The 24,306-nt window shown below is 42.4% G+C and overlaps 1 protein-coding gene across 1 annotated transcript in view; it reads left to right on the top strand.

Moving 5' to 3' along the window:
• Nucleotides 1–6,730: 6,730 nt before the first annotated feature.
• col8a2 (collagen, type VIII, alpha 2) overlaps nt 6,731–24,306 on the top strand; it is a 168,103-nt gene continuing 150,527 nt past the window's right edge. Inside the window, exon 1 of the mRNA XM_055656340.1 lies at nt 6,731–7,189. Coding sequence (XP_055512315.1) covers nt 7,166–7,189 — 24 coding nt within the window. The 5' untranslated portion in view covers nt 6,731–7,165. The remainder of the gene's footprint in view (nt 7,190–24,306) is intronic.

Genomic DNA, 24,306 nt, shown 5'->3' with positions numbered 1-24,306 from the left:
ATGAATCAAGTCTCCATATTTCTTTAAAACCTTTCTTGCTTATTTGGAAATTTGTTAGGTTCACTCTCGTCCAACGGTTAATTTAAAACTCCACTCTGCATTGTTAGGCAAGCCCTTTTATCTTCAAACGTGCAGCAAAACTTTTTCTGGACCTCTGACAAGTGATTTAAAGTGTAGACGAACGGAAGTGATTTGTCTGTGATGGATTTTTGGTGTAATGGTGTTTGTTTAGGAACACAGAGGATCATATATCATAATTGCCCTGGTTATGTAGCGGTATCAAAACCAATCATTGCTTTACGGGTTTGGTGAGGTCACAAGTTGAATTGACTGTGGCTTGAAGCCAGGGGTGGAGTTGCAATGGTCAAATTCCATGTGAGATGAGGAATGTAGGTCAGGATTCAGGATGACAAATGGTGGTCTCAGCTGAAATGATGATCTGTTTTGTCCTCATTTTATTGTGCACTAGGCAGTGATTTGCAGCCACAAGCCACCGTGTGAAAAGTAGGCAGATCCGTTTTCAATGGAGTTTAATTTTCTCACCCACCCACCCCCAAAATGTTGTCAGGCTCACAACCCACTGTGAAATGTAACCATAAGCTGATAACAGAAACTTGGTACAATCACACTCGCACAATAGGAATAAGAAAGCTGCAGAAAGTGGTTGACAGAAACTTACGGAATAATGTAGTGGGAAATGTCACTGCTGAAATGATTATGAATAATATTGATGAAAGTTTTCTTCAGGTACTTTTAAATGTATATCCAATGAACAGCTGGCGTTAATTTGGTGTATTCTGGAAATTTGATCGAAATAATTAAGAAAATATAACCAGTAAATTTGGATGTTTTTACACTACAACTAAGAAAGCTGCGAAGACTGAGGAAATTCAGAATATCCCCATCAACTCTTGCCAATTTCTACAGATACATCATAGAAAGCGTTGGACTAGAAGGGTCGAGATGGCCTGTTTCCGTGCTGTAATTGTTATATGGTTATATGGTTTAAAGCATCCGAAAACCGAATGCGTCACAGCTCGGTTTGCCCAAGATTGCAAGAAATTGCAGAATGATGCCCACTTCATCTGCAGACTACAATAGTCCTCACCCCGTCTCCCAACGTTGACTCCATCTGCACTTCACGCTGCCTGGGGAAAGCAACCAACATGATCGAGGACCACTCACACCCCAGTCATTCTCTCATCTCCCCTCTCCCCGTGGGTAGAAGATGCATGAGCTTGAAAGCACGTGCCCCCAGATTCAAGGATAGTTTATCTGATCTGTTATCTGACTCTTGAATGGACCCCTCTTATGCATTTAAAAAAATATTTTTTTTTATTAGAAGCAATGTACAATAATATAAAACATAAATAGCATAATACATTTCATGTACAACTTCTTGTTTTAAATTTAGTAATAAAAAAAGTAACAAAAGCAAGAAAAAGAGAGAGAATATTAAATAAAATAGAAACATAGAAACATAGAAATTAGGTGCAGGAGTAGGCCATTCGGCCCTTCGAGCCTGCACCACCATTCAATATGATCATGGCTGATCATCCAACTCAGTATCCCGTACCTGCCTTCTCTCCATACCCTCTGATCCCCTTAGCCACAAGGGCCACATCTAACTCCCTCTTAAATATAGCCAATGAACTGGCCTTGACTACCCTCTGCGGCAGAGAGTTCCAGAGATTCACCACTCTCTGTGTGAAAAATGTTCTTCTCATCTCAGTAGTGATATTGATAGTTCATGAAGAAATAGAGAGAAAGAGCCCATAAAGCTATAAAGCCCGAGAGAGAAAACAAAAGGGAGAGATGAAACAAGAAAAAAAAGGATAGAGAAGAGAAAAAAAAAGAAAAATTAAAAAGGATATACCTGCTTCGTATCTTTACACACCCCCCGCTCGGTTCTGAAACAGTTAATTTCTAAGGTTGTGTTGCATCATATGTGACCTCTCATATGCTAAGGATGAATTTCTAATCTTCCAATCCACCTCACTGCATGCCTGCACTTTTTTTTTAACTCAGCTGTTTATCTGTAGCTGTAACATTATACTCTTCACTACCTGGTGTACTCATGTATGGTATAAATTCCCTGGATAACACACACTATAAAGTTTTTCACTGGATCTCGATACATGTGACAATAATAATGAAGCAAAGCATAAACCAAACCAAATCATAGTTGCTGTTAAACTGGAGAGAGTGTACAAAGAAAGATTTACGAGGATATTTCCAGGACTCGAGGGCCTGAGCTGTAGGGAGAGGTTGAGCAGGCCAGGACTTAACGTGCAGAACGGTCTCTGAAGAAGGATTTCGACCCAAAACGTCACCCATTCCTTCTCTCCAGTGATGCTGCCTGTTCTACTGAGTTACTCCAGCTTTGTGTCTACTGTTTCTTCGGGGAAGGTAGTTGAGGTAGATACTATCACAATGTTTGAGAAAAACATTTGGAGAGTTACATGGATAGGATAGGTTTAGAGGAATATGGGCCAAACGTAGACGGGAGGGACTTGCGTAGATGAGAATGCTGGTTAGCGTATTTCCTCGCTGTATGACTATGACTATAGTTAAACCACATAATCTTGACCATAAATGGTGGATTTGTTAGATTTAGTTTGCATTATACATCAGAAAGTTTAAACAGCATCTAAAACATACTGCCAAGAAAGGAAATACATCATTCAAAGAGGTGTAGTGGCACAATAGTTAAGTTATGGAATTGGTATCCAGAGGTATAGACTATTGACCTGGAGATGTGAGTTTGAATCCCACCACAACAAATGGGGAATTTAAATTGGGATTAAGTAATTAAATAAATCTGGAAGAAAATGCTAGTATCAGTAGAAATTGGCCATGAAACTACTGGATTGATGATAAAGAACCATCTGGTTTGCTAATGTCCATCAGGGAAAGAAATTTGCCATTGAACCTAGAATATAATTCCACACAATCCACAGAAGTGTGCTTAACCCTTAGTAGATAGGCACAAAAAGCTGAAGTAACTCAGCGGGTCAGACAGCATCTCTGAATAGAAGGAGTAGGTGACGTTTCGGGTCGAGACCTTTCTTCAGGCTGAGAGTCAGGGGAAAGGGAATCGGGAGATATAGATGGTGATGTATAGATGGTGATGGAGAGAGATGCCTTAACCCTTAATGGCCCTCTGAAATGACTCTTGCAAATCTATCAGTTCGAGATTAGTTACTGTGATTAAAAAATGGCCAGATTTTTACGAGGCTTCATTTAAAATATCCAATTGCTTTTATTAAGTTTAAACCTCATGAACAGGTCTTGTCAAGACCAAAAATATATCAGCAAAATGAAATTATGACTCAAATAATTGAAATGTTATTGGACTAACATTGTTTTTGCCGTTTGCGTCAATAATGAGAATCTCAGTTCAAATTGCATTGATGTACCTATTTTGGAGTATTTCAGGCAAATTAAGCTGTAGTGTATAGAAAGGAACTGCAGGTGCTGGTTTATACCAAAGATAAACACAAAGTACGTGGGTAACTCAGAGGTTCATGCAGCATCTCTGGAGAAAAAGAATGGGTGAGGTTTCAGGTGGGGATTCTTCTTCAGAACCATAGGATTTGTCAGCCCATGCCAATAATTCTGATGCAGTTATTAGTCTCCTTCTCTATAATTAGCATGATAATAAATGTTTTTAAATAAATAAGATGCGGAATAGAGATCATGGCTTATGCTTAGTGAAGGCAGTCTATTTATTGTAAGAGATTATATGTAATGGAACATCAGCAAGCAAGAGAGAACATAAACGCAAAGGCAAACCATTCATATGCCGAGTGCCAACATTTTATACAGTTTTACACTTGGAAAGCTAAGATTAAACCTGAACAAAATCATGGTGCAATTCAAGAACATAACTTCAGCTGCATTACGATCTTATTAGCTAATGGCAGACTTGTCTTTCCTAGAAGTTATAGCCATTATTATGACAAAAAGCAAACACTTGCGCTGCGATGAAGGGAGAGGGTGGCTACTATTTAACACACTGCTGAAAAAATACCACTACAAGCAGAAGCACCGGAACAGCTAATCTGACACACCTCGGGACTTAGCAAATTTTCCAGACTGTTGGATATTATTCATACTGATATCCCAATGCATTTTAAGTCAATGATTTTAGATTTAACTGATATTGTAAACTGGGTACATTTAAAACAAATGTGAGGAAGGGAATGCTAGTCAACTCAGAGAGAGCCCTGGTGAGTTTCATGGGAACACGGGAACATAGAAACAGGGGCCCAACGAGATGAAAGGAGCGTGAGAATCCCACGGGGTGAGTTGGATGGAAACGTGGGAGCCAGTGCTCGGGGGGGGGGGGGGGTGAGTAAGAAATGAAAGTGTGAACTGGGGTCCTGTTGAGTGAAAGGGTGCATGAGATGCGAGTCCTGGAGAGTTAGAAGGAGTGCTGCAACCAGGGGCTCCAGTGGGTAGAAAGGAACCAGGGCCATGACGATTTGTAAGGGAGGCACGGTGGCGTAACGATAGAGCAACTGCCTTACAGTGCTAGAGGCCCAGGTTCGATCCCGACTACAAATGCTGTCTGTACGGAGTTTGTACGTTCTCCCCATGACCTATGTGGGTTTTCTCCGAGATCTTCGGATTCCTCCCACACTCCAAAGACGTACAGGTTTGTGGGGTGATTGGCTTGGTATAAGTGTACATTGTCCCTAGTGTACTATTGTGTTATTGTGCGGGGATCGCTGGTCGGTGTGGACTTGGCGGGCTGAATGGCCTGTTTCCGCGCTGTATCTCTAAACTAAACTAAAGGAGAATTGGAAATGGAGGCCACGGGTCGGTGGGAGAGGATGTGGAAACAACGGGCCCCAACGAGTTGGACGGAGCCCAAGAACTGGAGCCCCAGTAAGTGGAATTATTTAATCAGGATTACAGTAAAGCATGGACATGATGTTGTCAAGAGAAGCCATTCGAAGAAAAACATCGTCATGTTTAAATGTACAATACACAAGAACACAGGAGCAGTAGGCCACCAGTCCCTTGAAAATGATCAGTGCAGATCTATCCCAGGCTCAAAATCTCTACCTTGCCAGTTCCCTGTGGCCCTCAATTCCATGTGGTGATTGCGAAGAATGTAGATCTTGTGACTATTGACAGCATGGCATTAAAACGTTACTTACACACTAAGATATTTCATTCACTAAGGTTGTATAAATAGTTCTTTTAGTAATGGTGCAGAGCTGGATAAACTTGCTGTTGAAGTTTCATTGATGGTTTGGAGTTGATGTCTATCATGAAAAGGATGAATGGTGCAGTTGTAAAGAAATGTAAGGTTCCTGAAACATAGATTACCAAATGTAATCGGATATAACAGAAAGCAAACGGACTAATGGAATGTTAGACTTTATAACTAAAAGACCTTGACATTAAATGGAGGAGATATACTATATACTGAGCATGAGTACAATCATAATACAATTAACAGTTAGGTTTGGATGTTAAATCAATACTTTGTTTCAAATTCATGATCACTTTCCGGATGCTTTAGATGAATATAATTCATTAAATTATTTACTTCTTCGTGTTCCGGTGGTTATAACGTTCAGCTTCAGCCTTGGAGCTTCTTGCAGGGCCACAGATTACTCCAGTGAATGGAATCTCCCCATGGGGATGACTGGGAAGGTGTTCTACGAAGACACGAATGTGAGGTAGAGGTTGCAATCACCTCAGTCATGAAAGGTGGCACAGGCTTGAGGTCCCGAGTGGTGTGGCCATCTTGGGGGGCATGACCTGTTTAGAGTCATAAGACCAAGATGCCCCATCTGCGTTAGTCCCACCTGCTCACACTTGGGATAGAGCTATAGAGCCACACACCACAGAAACTGGCCCTTCGGCCCAATTTGCCCATGCCGACCAAGAGGACCCATCTATGCCAGTCCCACTTGCCAGCGTTTGGTGTAGAATCACTCACGTTTCTGGCAGTATATTTTCAAAATGAGTGCAAAGGCTCAAATTGCACTGAAGACAATTTACATGGACAACACTCGCTCTTGTAGTGTCAGATGGATTGTGTGAAGAGAGAGCAGCCTAATCGGTTGGAAACTCCGGGTCTTGATGTTTATGTAATGTTAAGTGAAAACACTGAAGGGTGCATGGCTTAAGTATGTTAGTCATTGTAACTTGTACTGGGCAATAAGCACTGAACACTCTATGAGCTTCATGTGTATGTGAACATGGACTGCACCAGACAGTATACACTAAATGCTTTAGAAGTTCCACGTGCTATTGGACATGGTGCTCCACTGGGATATATGGAGCATCTGGTTCTACTTCGTGAAGCAGATCTGTATTTAAGTTATTCCAGTCCTTACAGTAAAAAAAAAACTATTTTATTCCATTTAAACAAACATATTAAAATCCTATCTGCTGTGCTTCATAATACTGTTCCCAATTATCTGCCTTCCGAGCTGCTGTTAGCTGTGAAACCTGCAAGTGTACCTGTGGATTTATTAATTATTTAGACCAACATTTCCTGTGGAAAGATTCAAAAAGGAATGATGAAAGTAAAAGGCTGTGAATGCTTTTGCCGGCAGCACAGTCAGAAGGGCGAATATCTATAAAATCCAGAAATTATTATTTATTTTTTTAAGTCCTCAACAATTCTTTCCCCTCCCCCAACCCTACAAACATGGTCCTTTGTATCCTAGAACCTGAGAAACAATTCTCAGCTGGAACATATTCAAAAAAAACCAAAGCTGATCTCAGCCTAGCCCATTAAACAGCTTGTGAAGTAGCGCGCTCTCACTCACTCACTCACACACACACACACTCTCATAAACACTCATACATGCATGCCCCTGGCAGACGGCTGTCAAAGTAACTTTCCCTCTCTCTCTCTCTCTCTCTCTCTCTCTCTCTCTCTCTCTCTCTCTCTCTCGCTCTCTCTCTCTCTCTCTCTCGCTCTCTCTCTCTCACTCTCTCTCTCTTTCTCTCTCTCTCTCTCTCTCTCTTTTTCTCTCTCTCTCTCCCCCTTCTCTCTCACTCTCTCCACTGGGAAGCTAGGAGTTGAAAACTGCGAAGGAGCAAGTGCTATTTGCTCTCCACAAAAACCCACAGAGTGAAGCATCCAGAAGAAATATCACTGTCACGTCCAGAAAACTTGTCCTTTCTTTTCTAAATGAGGTGCAGCCAACTCGTCAAGGTAGGAAACTTTTGTTCCCATTTCTTCATTCTGCCTGTGTATCGATTACATGCCGTGCATGTTAAGCTCAGCCAAGGAAACCTCTGCATTTTTTTGCAGTGGGGAAAAACCTTTTACTCTGAGATGGAAATTTTTGCTAAAATACAACAACATAGAAATGGACTGAATAAACTGTTTTGTGATTGTTTCCAGTTGATAAAATATAGATTCAATGAGGAAAAACAGTGTTAGACAGTTCTTTTTATAACAAGCATAAAACTTATCACTATCACAGCTAGAGTTTAAGATGCCAACAGGTTTCAGTCCGAATAACAAAGATGCTATGTTGAACTCAAAGAAGTTGCTATTAAAAACAGGTGGTATTCTAATTCCTTCAATGTCACTCGATGGAATCAAAATATGAACAAAGAAATCACTGTATGATTCCAGTCAACAATATGTAATACTGAATATTAGTTGCATAGCATTCTTTAAAAAAATGTGCTGTAGTGGTCACAGGGCTAGAAATTGATCAGCGGCTGAATGATTGATTTCTTTGTTCTTTAATATTTATCTAATTGTTTAATGTGCTCCTTGTGGTCCTGGATGTGTGCCATAAGTGAGGTGGGACTTTCAAATGAGTCCCTGGCATTTTATTCCCTATGGATCCTGTGCCACTTGTCAAATAAGCAGTGGGTGTACGCTGCAATGTCACGGGTTTCATGTTGATCTCTCAACGGACAGGCATTCAGCAACAAGGGTTTCAGGTGATTTTTACTGCTTTGGGCTGCTTGTGCTGGTTGCTGCAATTTTCCTACATTTCAAAGGTGACTGTGTTTCAAGTAACTTCATTGGCAGTGAAGCGTTTTGGGACATCCTGAGATTGTGCACAGGCGCTATTCAGACGCCAAATTTAGACGCAAAGATCTTCTTTCTTTATTTTCTTCTTCTAATTGTGGTGCAATGGTGATTTTTAGATGCCAAGATTATAAGCAAATTCAAACGAATGATGAGCTACACCTACATTTTCTCTATCTATTACACCAGCTCCTTAAAATCTTTGCTTGATGCCTCGTTGGTTTGGTGTTACCCTGTGGGGACGTTTGCGGGATTTGATCCCAAGATTGTCTGATTTTAAAAGTGATCAGCAAATGTGATTCCTGTCCTGAAATTCAAACCCTGAGACAGAGTAGGTTGGGCATCCATACCTTCTTTTGCGGGGACTTGATTCTTCAAGGCTGGACTTACTCAGACACTGAATCAGTGGAAGATTTTTCATAATGATTAGCTGGGGCCCATCTCCAATCTTCAACCTTTACATTACGCAACATAAAAGAAGGTTCTTAAGCAGTGTCTTCAAGCTTAGTCCAAGATTTAAGGAAGGTACACATTGTGCAGTCTTTAGCGTGTGCAGTGTGCTATCTCAGCGTTGACTTCATACTGCTTAATAAAACCACATGCCTGGAAGTTGTGAAACACCTGTTTTGATTTGTTAATCAGACAAGAAAAGTCGTGAATCGGAAAGATAGTTCATAAGTGATTGTTAGATACAGGGGTCTGGACAATGTATTGGTGTGGGATCAGAGCTGAGAGCAGATGTGGATATCAGTAGTGTGCACTGAGCCTGTAATTGCCACATTGGTACATTGCAGTTTGCTACTGAAATCCAGTCCATTGACTGGAATTACATTATGGAGGCAGATTCCAACGCGTGTTTAGTGTCACTAGCTGGACAGTAATTTACTTGGTATTTACACTCTTATCAAAATAATAAATATTGAATTGACTTTTGGGCTTAATTAGATCTTAGCAAAAATATGCCTACCTGATCTCACTTGCTACTGTTTCCGAGCTCCTGAAACACTGCTGTAATACACCATTTTGTGGATTTTAACTAACAGTAACTCTCAACGCTGAGTCTCTGCATCTCACTGAATATAAATTGTTGGCTGCAAACTAAACTGTTCCACAAGTGCGAGGGAAATCTATAAGGTGCTGTGTATTGAGAAACGAGCTACCAACAGTACAATCACGTGGTATCAGTTAATTCCAGATGCTACTTTGCAGATGTTGAATTCCCTTTGTATCTCGTCATGTCCCTTAAATGGCAATTAGTGCGCAGATTTGAGCTATGTCAGGCATTGATTATAATGCATTATTTTGGTGGTACATTAATTATTGTATCTTAATGACTGAATTAGTAGCTGGAAATATTTTCAGTTTAACATGACTTTAGCATTGCAATCTGTATTCGATATCTTGCACATGAAATAAAGGGCAATGTGTCAATGCCATCCTCCAGATTAGCAATGGGTCTGCATGGAATATTTCTGTTCACAAATATCCATGAAGTTTACTTGGGCAGAAAATAAGGTAAAGTTAAAATCTTTAAAATTCACAAACAAAACATCTTACAGCGCCACCGACCTTGGGTGCTGTCTGTGCAGAGTGTATAGGTTCCCCCTGTAACTGCATGCGATTCCTCCGGGTGCTCCGGTTTCCTTCCACATTCCAAAGACATGCAGGTTTGCAGGTTAATTGTCTTCTGTAAATTGCCCCTGGTGTGTAGGATGCAATAGTGGGATAACATGGAGCCAGTGTGAGGGTGATCAGTGGTCGATCCGGGCTTAGTGGGCCAAAAGGCCTGTTGTCCCGCTGCATCTCTAAACGAAAACTAAAACAAAACTTGCTTGTTTAGTTTCAGTATACTTTAGAGGCACAGACCCTTTGGCCCACCGAGTCCATGGCAATCCGCAATCCCCATACACAAGCACTATCCTATACACCAGGGGCAATTTACAATCTTTACTAAATCCAATTAACCTACAAACCTGTACCTCTTTGGAGTGTGGAAGGAAACAGGAGCACCCGGGGAAAACCCACATGGTCATGGGAAGAACGTATGAACGCCGTACAGACCGCACCCCGCAGCCGGGATCGAACCAGGGTCTCTGGCGCTGCAAGGCAGCACATCTACTGCTACACCACTGTGCCGAACACCGTTAGAGTGAATTGAAATGTTCCCAAACACATTTGTTTTGAATTTTGAATGTTCCAGGTTTGAATCCACAGATAGTAATAATAATAATAATAATAATAATAATAATATATTTTATTGTCATTGCACATAAGCGCAACGAGATTTGGTATGCAGCTTCCATCCGATGTCATAACATAAATAACTAATAAAATTTAGATTTAGATACCCCGAGAACATGGATTGTAAAAAGAACAGTAAAATAGTCAAAACAGTTCAAACAGACTAAAGTGCAGATGTGTCTGTGCGACGTGACCATCCGAGGGAGACAGTCCAGGGGGGGGGGGGGGCACCCAGCAGGGCCGGTTCAGAGCCGCTATAGCTCTGGGAATTAAACTGTTCCTGATTACAATATTACATTTCATAATGTACTTCCAACAAAGAAAAATGACAAAGGTTTTCAGAAACAACTTGGTTTAAAAGCTGGTAATACCCAGTGGCCACAATGAAGAACACCTTTTAAAGACCAGATACATATCCACTGCAACGTTTCAAAAGTTTCCCAACTGCTTTGTTTGTTCAAAGGCTAGTTTCACAATCGGAAAGTTGGAGTTTACCATCTGAAACACATTTAGATTTTATTTCTTATAGATGTTATCACCATTAGTGCTGATGCTAATAGTTCTCTTAATTCCCTGTCATTAAGTACTAATTTAATCCTGAATTGTTAAAAATAATCAAATCGAATCTACAAATGATCAAATATATCCTTCTGGAATTATTCTGCTTTTATAAAATGAGATCATAACCAGATTATGGCGACTTGAATTCTCATTTAATGTAATATAATATAAAGGAACCGCAGATGCTGGTTTATACCAAAGATAGACACACAATGCTGGAGTAACCCAGGCAGCATCTCTGGAGAACATGGATAGATGTTGATTTGGGTTGGGACCCTTCTTCAGGCTTTCTCTTTCATTTATTGGGATTTGGACATTGTTGCCAAGGCCATCAGTTATTGTTAATTCCTAGTGCAGTTGAGAAGGGGGTGATGGTGAGTTCCTTCCTAAACCACTGCAGACCTTCTGGTGACGTTAAGCCTACAGCTGGGTAGGACATTGCAGGATATAGATTCAGCGATGTTGAAGGTAGAGCAATATGTTTTCAAATCAGGCTGGTGAACCTGAAATAGGTGATGATGTTGCAATGTGCCTGGCACACCTGAATTATTTGGTGGTGGAGGTCATGGGAGGAGCTGTTGGAGGAGGCTGGTTGAATAACTACAGTGTGCTTTGTACATGGTGAGCATTGCAGCCACTGTATGTGTGAGTAAGTACCACTTGATGGCAATGCCCACCGCACCTTCTGCCACTTTGCTGAAGATGGTTGTGCAGATTGGGCAGTAATTAACCACGTTGGTTTTTGTGAACAAGTCATGCCTGGACAATTTTCCATGTCGTCAGGTTAATGTATTGAAACAGTTTGCCTGTATGCACAATACATCTGTAGTGGAGGTCTTCAGTACCACTACTGGCTGGTCTTGTAGACTTGGCTGTATCTCGGTAGATATGAATCCAATGTCTCAGCCATTTCTTGATATTACCTGGAGTAAATCGAGCTGGCTGAATGCCAGCTTCCGTGATGGTGGAGACGATCATCTCAGTACTTACGACGGAATATAAGATACTTCTGCCTTGTCTCTAGCATTCAGATTGAATCTACAAATGCTTGAGAATGAGGATTGAGGATCTCCTTGGGGACTTGTCCTTTTGTTAGCTGTTTCATTGTCTAATGCCTTTCACAATTCTGGCAGGACTGCAGAGCTTAGATCTGATCAGTTGATAAACTTAATTCTGTGAAGTCCTGTGTTGGAGCATCAACGGCTTATTTATTGTCACTTATACAGAGCTATAATAAAATACTTGTTCTTCATGCCAAACCGGTCAAATCACATGTTGGTACGAAAGCTCGAGGCGGCACAACGGTGCAGCGGTAGAGTTGCTGCCTTATAGTGCCAGAGACCTGGGTTCGATCCTGACTACGGTGAAGTCTGTTCAGAGTTTGTACATTCGCCCTGTGACTGCGTGGGTACTGGGGTTTCCTCCCACTTAAAGACGCGGAGGTTTGTAGATTAATTTGGCTTCAGTAAAAAATGTACATTGTCCGTAGTGTGTAGAACAGTGTGAGTGTACGGAGGTTGCTGGTCGGCGTGGACTCAGTGGGCCAAAAGGCCTGTTTCCACGCTGTAAACTAAACTAATGATCATCTTCTGGCCCAGCACACAGGGAGAGTTCAACCATTCAACCACTGGGGCTTCATCAGATTGGCACTGCATTATATGGTATGATAGATGATGTTTCCGACATGTTGTTCCACCCTCCTCTTCCAGCTATATAACATGATAGAAATAAGACTTTACTTTCCATCACAGTGAGGAGGTGTTGGAGACTCACTGTGATGGATGTTTATGTAAACTGTGTTAAGTGTGCATCTTGGTTTTTTTTGTGATGTAAAAACTGTAGAAAATGAAATTTCGTTCAAACCTAGTTGTTTGAATGACAATAAAAGGCATTCTATTCTAATCAAGGCTGGGATTTTCTAAGACCAAAATCTGACCCTTTATAATTATTTCTATCATGTTTCCAAACAAGAGGATGAAACGACATGTCAGAAACATCATCTGCCATACCTTTCAGGTTTTGGCATGGTACCATTCTGCTGCTGCTGAAGGTCCACAGCAACTCATGGTTCTACTCCGTGGGACCTGTCTGAGTCCAGCATATTCAGAATAATTGTGATGCTACATAATACCACTGAGAAAAGATGCAAAGTGCTGGAGTGGCTCAGCGGGCCAGGCAACATCTCTGGAGAACATGGATAGCTGACGTTTCGGGCCAGGACTGAAGAAGGCTCCTCACCCAAAACGTCACCTATCCATGTTCTCCAGGGATGCTGCCGGACCCCCTGAGTTTCTCCACTTACTTTGTGTCTCTTTTTGTGAACCAGCATCTGCAGTTCCTTGTTTCTTCTCATGCGACTGAGTGTGTCTTGGTGATGAGAAGGGTGTTTTTCTTCACTAAGCCACTCCAAGTAATGTTGTCTGTCACAGGTATATCGGGGAGGTCAAAGTCAGGCAGGTAGAACCTGCAACTCACAAAGCTCCGGTCCTTTATCACTGCAATATCAATTGCCCTTTGATCCAGCTGCAACAGCTTCTCTGGTTGAAGTCACCTCCTTTCAGATCCGTCTCCAGCCTTCTCTTCATGGTAGATGCCCGTTTAACGCCCATCTGGCAGGCTACCATCATCACTTCTGTTCAAAGACAATGGTTCTGGGCACCTGGTTCTAGTGAGGGTCTGCAGCTTGTTCCAACTCAAACTTTGTAACTTCCTCAAAGGTAAGATAATATTTTCCAGTGGTTGCTGCAATAAATCATTTCCTGAAAATAGAGCAACATGAAAATTCTTTATGGCCATTAAAGGGACAGGAGACTGATTTATCCATTGATATCTTCCATTGCCTTCACTCAGATAACAAAGTGTGCAACTTTATTGTATTGTACTCTATTCTATTGTATTTTAATCAACCAAATTACCACCCAATCTACTCTGCCATCGGTAAAGTGGTGAAACGTGTTGTTGATGGTGCTAGTAAGTGTACTTGTACGCCAATAATCTGCTCAATATTGCTCAATTTGGGTTTTGATGAACCACTTGGCTCCTGATCTTGTTATAACATAATTAACAATAAGATGTCACTGATCATCCTTGACATCATTGCAGCGTTTTCACTGAGTGTGGCATCGAGGTAGGCAACGGCAAATGTTGCAACGTGAGAACATCCCTGCAGGAGATCCTCGGGCCAGTGTCCTGGGCTCAACCATCTTCAGCTGCTTTATCCATTTTATCCCTGGTGCTATAATGTCAGAGGTCATATTGGCTGATGATTGCAGGAAATAGCCCAAGCTTAAATGTAGCAAGACTAGATGACTTTCAACCGAACACTGAAAAGTGGAAACTACATTTGTCCTCTCAAAGAGCCAGGAAGTGACCATCCCAAACCCATAAGATTCTGACCTCTTGTCCTTCAGATTTGATGGCTGAGTCCATCATCATGAACATTCTACATTTTTCCATAATATCAAGCGATCAATGTCCCAGTATCATGTGTTGGATGTTACCTCCTAAAGTCCTTCCACTATCTACAAGGCACAAGTCAGGTGAGTGCTGGGCCAGCAATTCTCCAGAAGCTTGATTTAGTTTAGTTTGGAGATACAGCATAGAAATTGGTCTTTTGGCCCATTGAGTCCACACTGACCATCGATCACCCGTTCTCTCCAGTTCTACATTATCCCACTTTCGCATCCACTCCCTACATGCTAGGGGCAATTTACAAGAGGCCAATTATCCAATAAATTCGCATGTCTTTGGGATGTGGGAGGAAACGGGAGCACCTGGAGGTAACCCACATGGTTACTGAGAGAACGTGCAAACTCCACACAGACAGCATCCGATGTCAGGATCGAACCCAGATCTCTGGCGCTGTGAGGCAGCGGATCTCCTAGCTGCACCACTAGGCCACCCTATGCACCACTAGGCCACCCTATGCACCACTGTGCCACCCTATGTGCTTATGTGCCACCCTAAATTGTCTCGTTTTTGAAGAAACTTCTATAATGCAGCTGTGCAAAAATTCAATGTTGATGTCAAATCAAACTCATGAAAACGTCCAGTGGTCAGATTGGGGTAGGGAGTCAGGTTCCATGGGTGAAAACTCCTCGGAGACAGCACCCAAGGTCAGAGCCAAACCGGGTCTCTGGCACTGCTGGACAGCAACGTTACAGGTTGCACCACTGTGCTAATCAACAAGTGTGATTGGCATCCCATAATCACCCTAAACATTAATTCCTCCACCATTTATTGTCTGCAGCCTTTATCATTGAATGATAGGAGGATGGGATTGAGAGGGGGAAATAGATCAGCCATGATTCAATGGCAGAGTGGACTTGATGGTCTGAATGGCCTAATACTACTCCTGTGTCTGATGACCATTCAGAATTGCACTGCAGTTATTTGCTTAGATCATTCCAACAGCACCTCCCAACCTTTACAAAGGACAAGGGCAACAGTGAAATGGAGCACCACCGCCAGCTGGTTCCCCTCACCAGTTGCTCACCATCCAGATTTGAAAGTATATTGCTGTTCTTTTGTAACCATGAGCAGCTAGTCTTGCCACATTGATCGACGGGACCAGGAACCCGCCCGAAGGCTCGTCGGACAGTGTAACCGGGAGGGAGCTGGAGTCGTTGGGTGCAAGGAGTGGGCCGGTGGGAGGGTGAACCGGGGTCATTCCTCCAGTGCCTTTAAGGTCGGCTGCAGGAGGCGTCCCGTGACACAAGGATGGCCGGGAGAGGAGAGGGATGTCACTTTGCGGGAACTGCTCTCGTACAACAAGCGACTGGACTTTGAATAATGGCGGTAAAACATGTCGGCGCCTGAATGTGTGGTATATGCAAATTTAATTTTACTGTGCAGTTGCATATGTGATGATTAAAACAATGTTGAAATAGCATTGAGGGAGCATCTGTAGCCGAAAACCAGAGAGATTCAAGAAAGCAGCTTACTAGTTGACTCTCAACATAAATAGGCGTGGGGAGAAAATGCGGGCCTTGCCAACGATGGCCAGATCCTGAAAAATGAATGAAGTGAAAACATAATCCATTCTACATGGAATGAGTTTCAGCACAGGAGATGATTTATTAAACTAATTGAAAACCAATCTCCAGGAAGATTACATAAAAAATTGTCTGTCATCTGAATCAAACATTTTTTTTAATTATTGCCCACGATTAGGCCAAGAAATATATTGTTAAATGGTTATGGCTGTTTTAAAGCTGGTAATGTGAGCATGACCGATTGGTACAATGTTTCCTGTCTGAGTTTTTAGGTTGGAGCTGACTGTCAAGGGATGAGAAACTGTGGACTATTTGAGTTAGTGGCGGGATGGCTGGCGTTAATCAATTCACTGGGTTTCCAGACTGTACTCAATTATTTTAATTGAGCTCAGGGCTCATCTCCAACCAATCCTCTCCCTCCTCCCCATATGAAAGAAGTACGGTTTGCCGCATATTATTTTTGAGCGGTTGAAGTTTTTTATTCCCAGACATGTTGACTCAGCACTTTCTACCTTGAATGGTGGTAGCTGTATAAAGTTAAGGTAGGTAGTAAACTGTTCACGTTTCGTTTACAATGCATTGCACAACATTTCCAGGATTACTTTTTTCTTAAAATGTTACATTGTGTAGTTTAGTTTAGTTTAGTTTAGTTTAGGGATATAGCGCAGAAACAGGCCCTTCGGCCCACTGAGTCGAAGCTGACCATCGATTCCCATGCATCAAGGGATATGGGGAGAAGGCAGGCACCGGTTATTGATTGGGGACGATCAGCCATGATCACAATGAATGGCGGTACTGGGTCGAAGGGCCGAATGGCATCCTCCTGCACCTATTTTCTATGTTTCTATGTTTCTATCATACACTAACACAATCTTATACACTAGGGACAATCTACAATCTTTACCAAAGCCAATTAACCTACAAACTGATCAGTCTGAAGAAGGGTCTCGACCCGAAACGTCACCCATTCCTTCTCTGCAGAGATGCTGCTTGACCCGCTGAGTTACTCCAGCGTTTTGTGTCTACCTTCGATTTAAACCAGCATCCGCAGTTCTTTCCTACAGCACCTACAAACCCTACTCTTTGGAGTGTGGGAAGAAACTGGAGCACCCGGGGAAAACCCACGCAGTCACAGGGAGAATGTACAAACTCTGTGTAGACAGCACCCGTAGTCGGGATTGAACCTGGCGTTCTCTGCCGCTGTAAGGCAGCAACTCTACCGCTGCACCACCTTGTAAAAATGGATCAGAGTTGCCATTACATCATTGTCCCAGATTTCAGGAACTTATCAACTTTAAACATTGGAAAATGAAAAGAGAAACAGAGTTAAAGTTTCAAGTTGAAGATCCTTCATCAAAATAAGTGAATTTTACATCAGAGATAAGGTGGTGGGGGAAATATGGATAGGATAAGGGGAATAAAAGTGTTCCCATTAACCCATTTGACCTTTACAGCTTCTCCTTGCAGAAACTATTTCAGATAATCCCTTTGTCCTACCCAAACTCTGCTCTATATTTTTTGTAACAAGTCTGACCTGCTGAGTGTTCCTGCGTTTGCCATGTTTATTTCAGGTTTCTAACATCTGCAGTAATCTTGTTTAATATGTGGGAATTGGGGAGAGGTCGGAATGCCGTTCTTTGATCCCCTGACATGACAGAGGGCACCTGTTGAAGTTTCCGAGCAATGCAAAATTACCCAGGAATGATAGAAACAAGGAACTGCAGATGCTGGTCTACACGAAAGGACACAAAGTGCTGGAGTAACTCAGCGGGTCAGGCAGCATCTTGGGAGAACATGGATAGACGACATTTTGTGTCAGGACTGAAGTCTGAAGAAGGGTCCTGAGCTGAAACATCATGTATCCATGTTCTCCAAGATGTTGCCTGACCCGCTGATTTATTCCAGCGCTTTGTATTCTGGAGTGATAGCTCTTTTGTTTCACCCATGAAAAGAATATATTTCATTTTGCAAAAAAAAATTATTTTGTTTTCACATGAAATATCTTGCTAAAAAAAGGATTGTGTTGAACGTTGCAACTAGCAATTGATGTGGCAAGATAACTTGTATCCATTGGGCAGTACGTTCATAGTCCAGTGATGCCTGCTCTCCTGAGGAGATAAGCAGCACTGCTATTGAAAACGTCCAAAATATGAGATAGTGGATATGGACAGGATGTTTCCGCTGGTGGGAGAGTCTAGGACCAGAGGTCATGGCCTCAGAATTAAAGGGCGCTCTTTAAGAAAGGAATTCAGTCAGAAGGTAGTTAATCTGTGGAACTCATTGCCACAGAGGGCTGTGGAGGCCAAGTCAGTGGACCTTTTTAAGGCAGAGATTGACAAATTCTTGATTCGAACCAGTGTCAAGGTTTATGGGGAGAAGGCAGGAAATTGGTATTAGGAGGCAGAGATTGAATGATTGAATGGCGGTGTAGACTCGATGGGCCAAATGGCCTAATTCCACTCTTATTACTTGTGAACATGTGAATTTGTGACTCAGAATGGCTATTTGGTTTTCAACCAAACTGTAAGCAGCTTGCTCTTGCAACATGGCCAGTAGCTCAATGTTTTCAGTTGGTTGGCATAGTGGCTGATTAATTGAAGCTGTCTGAACCCACAGCCCTGTCCCGACACTGAACCCATCGGCAAAACACAAACAAAGCGACGGGGACCACAATCACCACTACTTGTGACTTCTGAAATACTCAAAGCTATTTTTAAAAATGCAATTTAATTCTGCACCCAAAAAGCAGAAGGCAGCACAAACACTGTTCCTGCCGCACAGATCTCAGATGCTCCGTATGCACTGTGGATTAATTAAAGTTGAGAAGGATTAGGACAGCCTCGACAAAACATTTCTTTACTCATTACGTTACCAGCTGAATATTTAGCTCTTCAGAAAATTACTTTTGATCTTCAACAATTATTTAAATTGGAAGTTTTTAAATCAAGGGAACTATCTCTCCTGTCTAAGAGTTACCCCTGTGATTAACCTCGAAGAAGGAAGTTTAATAAATGCCGCATTCTCGCTTCGAGAAGAGAAAAAATTCTTACACCAAGAAACCGAATCAAATCACACCCCCAGAATCACCTCCCATAACAAATAATAAAGGCGTGTGTCGTGTGGAAAAATAGATTTTACACTTCTGTTCATGCAGCCTCAGTAGAGTGCAGAGAAGATTTACAGGTACGTTGTCAGGCATGTTGGGGGCCTGAGCTACGGGTAGAAGTGGGGCAGGCTAGGACTAGTCCGCGAGCATTGCCACTTTCATTTCACTGCACATCTCGTATGTGTATGTGACAAATAAACTTGACTTGACTTGACTTGACTTGACTTGACTTGACTTTATTCCTTGGAGTGCAGGAAGATGAAGGGTCATCTTATAGAAGTGTACTAGGTCATAAGGGGAATAGATATAGTAGATGCACAGTTTTTAACCCTGAGTTGGGCAATCAGGAACCAGAGGACATAGGTTTAAGGTGAGGAGGGTGAGATAGGAAACTGAGAGGCAACCTTTTCACACACAGGGTATGTGGGTATGTGGAATGAGCTGTCAGAGGAGGTAGTTGAGGCCAGTACTATAACAATATTTAAAAGACATTTGGACAGGTATATGGACAGGGAAGGTTTAGAGGGATATGGGTGAACCACTATACTATCGTGGGCATTTTAAAATGGGAATTTAAAATAGGCCTGTCCAGCAGTGCAAATATCCCAATAAATCGGGTAAGGATTAGACAGAACCTTTTAACCAAAATATAGAAGCAGTTAATTTCTAGCTTCAGTCTCCTCACTAACAAGGATCAACATCAAATAACCACTTGAGTGGCACAAAAATGCAATGTCCATTACGTTAAACAGTGTGGATATATAATCCACAGTATGAGTCTAAATTTCCATTCGGCACTTACACTTGGCATAAAGATATCTGATTCTCAAAACCTTGTGCCAAACCAAAAACACCAAGTTAAACTCGCTCTGCAACTTTCCACATAACAGACCTCGCTCATCTGACTGACAGACAGTAACCAGACTTTACAACCATTTCTGTTTTAGAGACTGCATTCTTTAATTTATTTTTCATTTGCCAAGGCTGGTCTACGAAATACTGGAAACAGCGATAATTAGGCATGGCATGTGACTGGTGAAAGCTTCATCTGTAACTCTGCACCAGATTCAAGTCCCAGTGAAGGTTTATATTTGAAATATATGAACTTCTGCAAGACTTGCTGAGTGTTTCCTAAATTTTCTGTTTCAGATTTCCAGTAACTGGAATATTGAGTTTGTTTTTGAATTTTTGTTATTTTCCCATGCATGCAAACAGCCTTACACAGGCATTCTCCGAATCACTTAAGTGTTACATTCTGAGAGATGTTACGTAAGTCGGAATCACCATCCCCATCTGCTGCCTGGAACAAAACACACTATGAGTATTAACTGTCTCAGTGTCGTCCAGCTGAGTCCAGGGCACTTTCTGGGGAGCACGGCCTTCTGGGTAAGCACCACCGCCATTGCCGGCTTGTTTCCAGTGTAAACCACAATGTTGTGGAAATTACAGACTGCCTGGTTTGCACTAGGGACTGAGCACAGGATTGTTTAGGTAAGATAGACACAAAAATCTGGAGCAACTCAGCGGGCCAGGCAGCATCTCTGGAAAAAAGGCACAGATGACATTTTGGGTCGAACCCCTTCTTCAGACTGAGATTCAGGGTAAAGGGAAATGAGAGACATAGAAGGTGTTATAGAGAGACGTTGAACAAATGAACAAAAGATATGCCAAAAGTAACGATGATCAAGGAAAGGTGGGGCCCACAATGGTCCATTGTTGGCCGTGGACTAGGTGATAACGAGTTATACAGACTATGAAACTCATAGATTAGATAAGTGCGAGTTAATGTAAGTCGCCTATTCTGTAAGTCGGGGGGACAGGCACGGGGACGGGGGGGATGGGGGGGGGGGGGGGGAAGAGTCGTGTTGATATCGACAATGGCTATTGTAGATTCTGCCTACACATTTCAATAATTAATTGAAGATTGCTGCAATAAAACAGAGATCAGACTTCACAAAGCAACTGCGAAGCAATTTGAGACGTCCCGAGGTGGTGAAAGGTGCTATCAACAAGCAAATCGTAGTTTAATCGTTAAATGGTAACGATAAATACTAATATTTGCATTACTTTCTCTTCCCTTGGAATCACCCTGAGCTACAGACAGTGATTGGAGACGCAATGAACCTTGTTGAGACTGATCTTCTGATTCTTAGTCTGTATGCAGGAGGATTACAAGTCTTGAAGGTGTTCATAGTTTTCTCTAATTGAGAGATTTTATGATTCTCAATGGTGCTTTAGATTTTATCGCAGTAAGCAGCTTTGCACGACTGAATGTGAGTTATAAATGTCAGTAATTTAAACACTGCAATTTTTGTGATTAAGTTCAGTAATAAGTTCATTTAAATTCTTAATCTTTTTTAACTGAGCTGTTGTTGACAAAAAGGGTTGAAGTCTGTGTAAATTAATCTTACCTAATAGTGGTAGAACTGAACTTAGATGAAACTCTCCCCCCTTTCAGAATTTGGGTATGGAAAATATTGAATATCTTAGTCTACTCTGTATGAAGAAGGGTCTCGACCCAAAACATCACGATTCCCTTTCTCGAGAGATACTGCGTGACCCACTGAGTTACTCTGGCGTTTTGCATCTATCTCTAGAATATTCATGTTCTTAAGTGATAGGAGCAGAATTAGACCATTCAGCCCCTCAAGTCTACTCTGCCATTCAATCATGGCTGATCTATCCTTCCCTCTCAACCACATTTTCCTGCCTTCTCCCCATATCCCTGACACCCATACTAATCAAGAATCTATCTATCTCTGCCTTAAAAATATCCATTGACTTGACCTCCACAGCTTTCTGTGGCAATGAATTCCACAGATTCACCACCCTGGTATATTTCACCTGGAATAAACTCACATTCCCCCAATAGGTTCAGGAACAACTACTATCTGACAGCTCTCAGGTTCTTAAATCGACCTGCATAATCCTAATCCTACCATTCCTGAAGGTTGAGGTAGGGGCAGGATGTGGTGTGAGGGGAAGGGTATCGACCCAAAACGTCACCCATTCCTTCTCTCCAGAGACGCTGCCTATCCCGTTGAGTTACTCTAGCTTTTTCTGTCTATCTGTGGTGTGAGACGTGTCCTGTTGGAACAGCACTGCATGTGTCCAGATACCTTCATGTGATAATGTATCAGATTGTGTTCAATTCTGGGCGCCATATTATAGGAAAGATATTGTCAAGCTTGTAAGGGTTCAGAGAAGATTTATGAGGATGCTACCAGGACTAGAGGGTCTGAGCTATAGGGAGAGGTTGAGTAGGCTGGATCTCTAATCCTTGGAGCGCAGGAGGATGAGGAGTGACCTTATAGAGGTGTATAAAATCATGAGAGGAATAGATCGGTTGGATGCACAGAGTCTCTTGCCCAGAGTAGGGGAATCAAGGACCAGAGGACATAGGTTCAAGGTGAAAGGGAAAAGATTTAATAGGAATCTGTGGGGTTACTTTTTCACACAAAGGGTGGTGGGTGTATGGAACAAGCTGTCAGAGGATGTCGTTGAGTCTGGGACTCTCCCAACGTTTACGAAACAGTTAGACAGGTACATGGATAGGACAGGTTTGGAGGGATATAAACCAAACACAGGCAGGTGGGACTAGTGGAGCTGGGACACGTTGGCCGGTGTGGGCAAGTTGGGCCAAAGGGCCTGTTCCACACTGTATGACTCTATGACTCTATGAACTGACCCAGAAGGAAACTCATCGACTCTGCAATTTGCAATTAACCCTCGATTTCCCTAAATACTCTACTTATAATTGCAGTTGGAAACTATAAGCCATAAACGGGACCCCATAATCTGTTTCTAAGCAGTCAAGTTATTTTTGCATGTTTTAACCCAAGTGGTATGTTTTTTGTTGTGTGATGTTGCATCACAGTAGCCCTTTTAATTTAGGTTTAAGAGACAATAATCTGTTTCCATTGACAACAGAAGATTATAGCTCACTCTGAAGAGGGTGGGGGCGGAGTATTTACAACCACATGACTAGTTTTCTGCTAAGCAGCTTTAGTGACCTCACTCTCTCACTGTAGGGTACAAATCTCCTCATAAACCGTATAAAACCAGCACTGTTGTATTTCTGACCCTAGCTACATCACTATGGGACCATCCTGAGCAGGAATTTGACTTTACCATACAAAGGTGCAGATGATTTGAGGTAAAATTATTTAGCTTAGCGATACAGCGTGGACATACCGACCAGCGATCACCCAAACACTAGTTCTATCCTCGACTCGGGACAATCTACAGAAACCAATTAACCTACAAACTTGCACGTCTTTGGGATGTGGGAGGAAACTGGAGCAGCTGGAGGAAATCCACGTCGTCACCGGGAGAACGTGCAAACTCCGCACAGACAGCACCCGTAAGCAGGATCGAACCTGGGCCTTTGGCACTGTGAAGCAGCAACACTGCCACTGTGCTACCCAATTTCCTTTTATTCCACATCTGTAAGGCAGCAACTTTACTGCTGCACCACTAGGCTGCCCAGCGACATTATTGCAACCTTCCAGACTTTTGCAGAGATGGTGGGAATGGGAGGCTCGGTGTTGCACCTGTAGAGCGTTCGGCCGAACGCACTATGGGAACTTCACTCGCCTCCCCTGCAGGAACTATACATCAGGAGGTGCAACTCCAGAGCCAACAATATCATGGGAGACCCCTTCCACCCCTGCAACGGACTGTTCCAGCTGCTCCGGTCAGGCAAACGCATCCATTGCCATGCTGTGAGAACGGAGAGGTTGAGAAGGAGCTTCTTCCCAGAGGCCTTTCGGACTGTAAACTCCTATCTCACCAGGGACTAACTCTACTGAACCTTTTTCCTTCCGCCCACAATATTTAATATGTAAAGGAATATGTGATTCCGTTTGCAGTTTGTTTGGTTGTTTGTTTTGTTTGTCTTTTTGCACAAAGTCCGCGAGCATTGCCACTTTTCATTTCACTGCACATCTCGTATGTGTATGTGACGAATAAACTTGACTTGACAACTTGACTTCTCACAGGCCCAACATAATCATATGATGTGGAAAATAGGCCCTTTGACCCACCTTGCAGGCGTTGACCAACATGCCCCATCTACACTAGTTTGCATGTTCTCCGTGTGACTTTGTGGTTTCCTCCAGGTGCTCTGGTCCTCCCCCCTCCCATCCCAAAGATTAATCGCAATTAATCGGCTACTGTAAATTGTCGCAGAGAATCTGGGGAAGAGTTAATAAAAATGTGAGGAGTGTAAAGAAAAAATAGTGGAGGATGGCATGACTGTGTGTGTTTCCATAGACTCCACGGGCTCCAGCTGTACCAGAAGGAAATATGGTCGATTCTGGAGAGATTATCAGCAATTAATCCTTTCAGCTGAAGTGTGATCTAGACTGAATGAAGAT

Source organism: Leucoraja erinacea, chromosome 26 (assembly GCF_028641065.1).
Source record: "Leucoraja erinacea ecotype New England chromosome 26, Leri_hhj_1, whole genome shotgun sequence".
In the NCBI taxonomy this organism is placed as follows: Eukaryota; Metazoa; Chordata; class Chondrichthyes; order Rajiformes; family Rajidae; genus Leucoraja; species Leucoraja erinaceus.
Note: the sequence above shows the minus strand (reverse complement) of the source record. Positions and strands in the feature narration are given on the sequence as shown.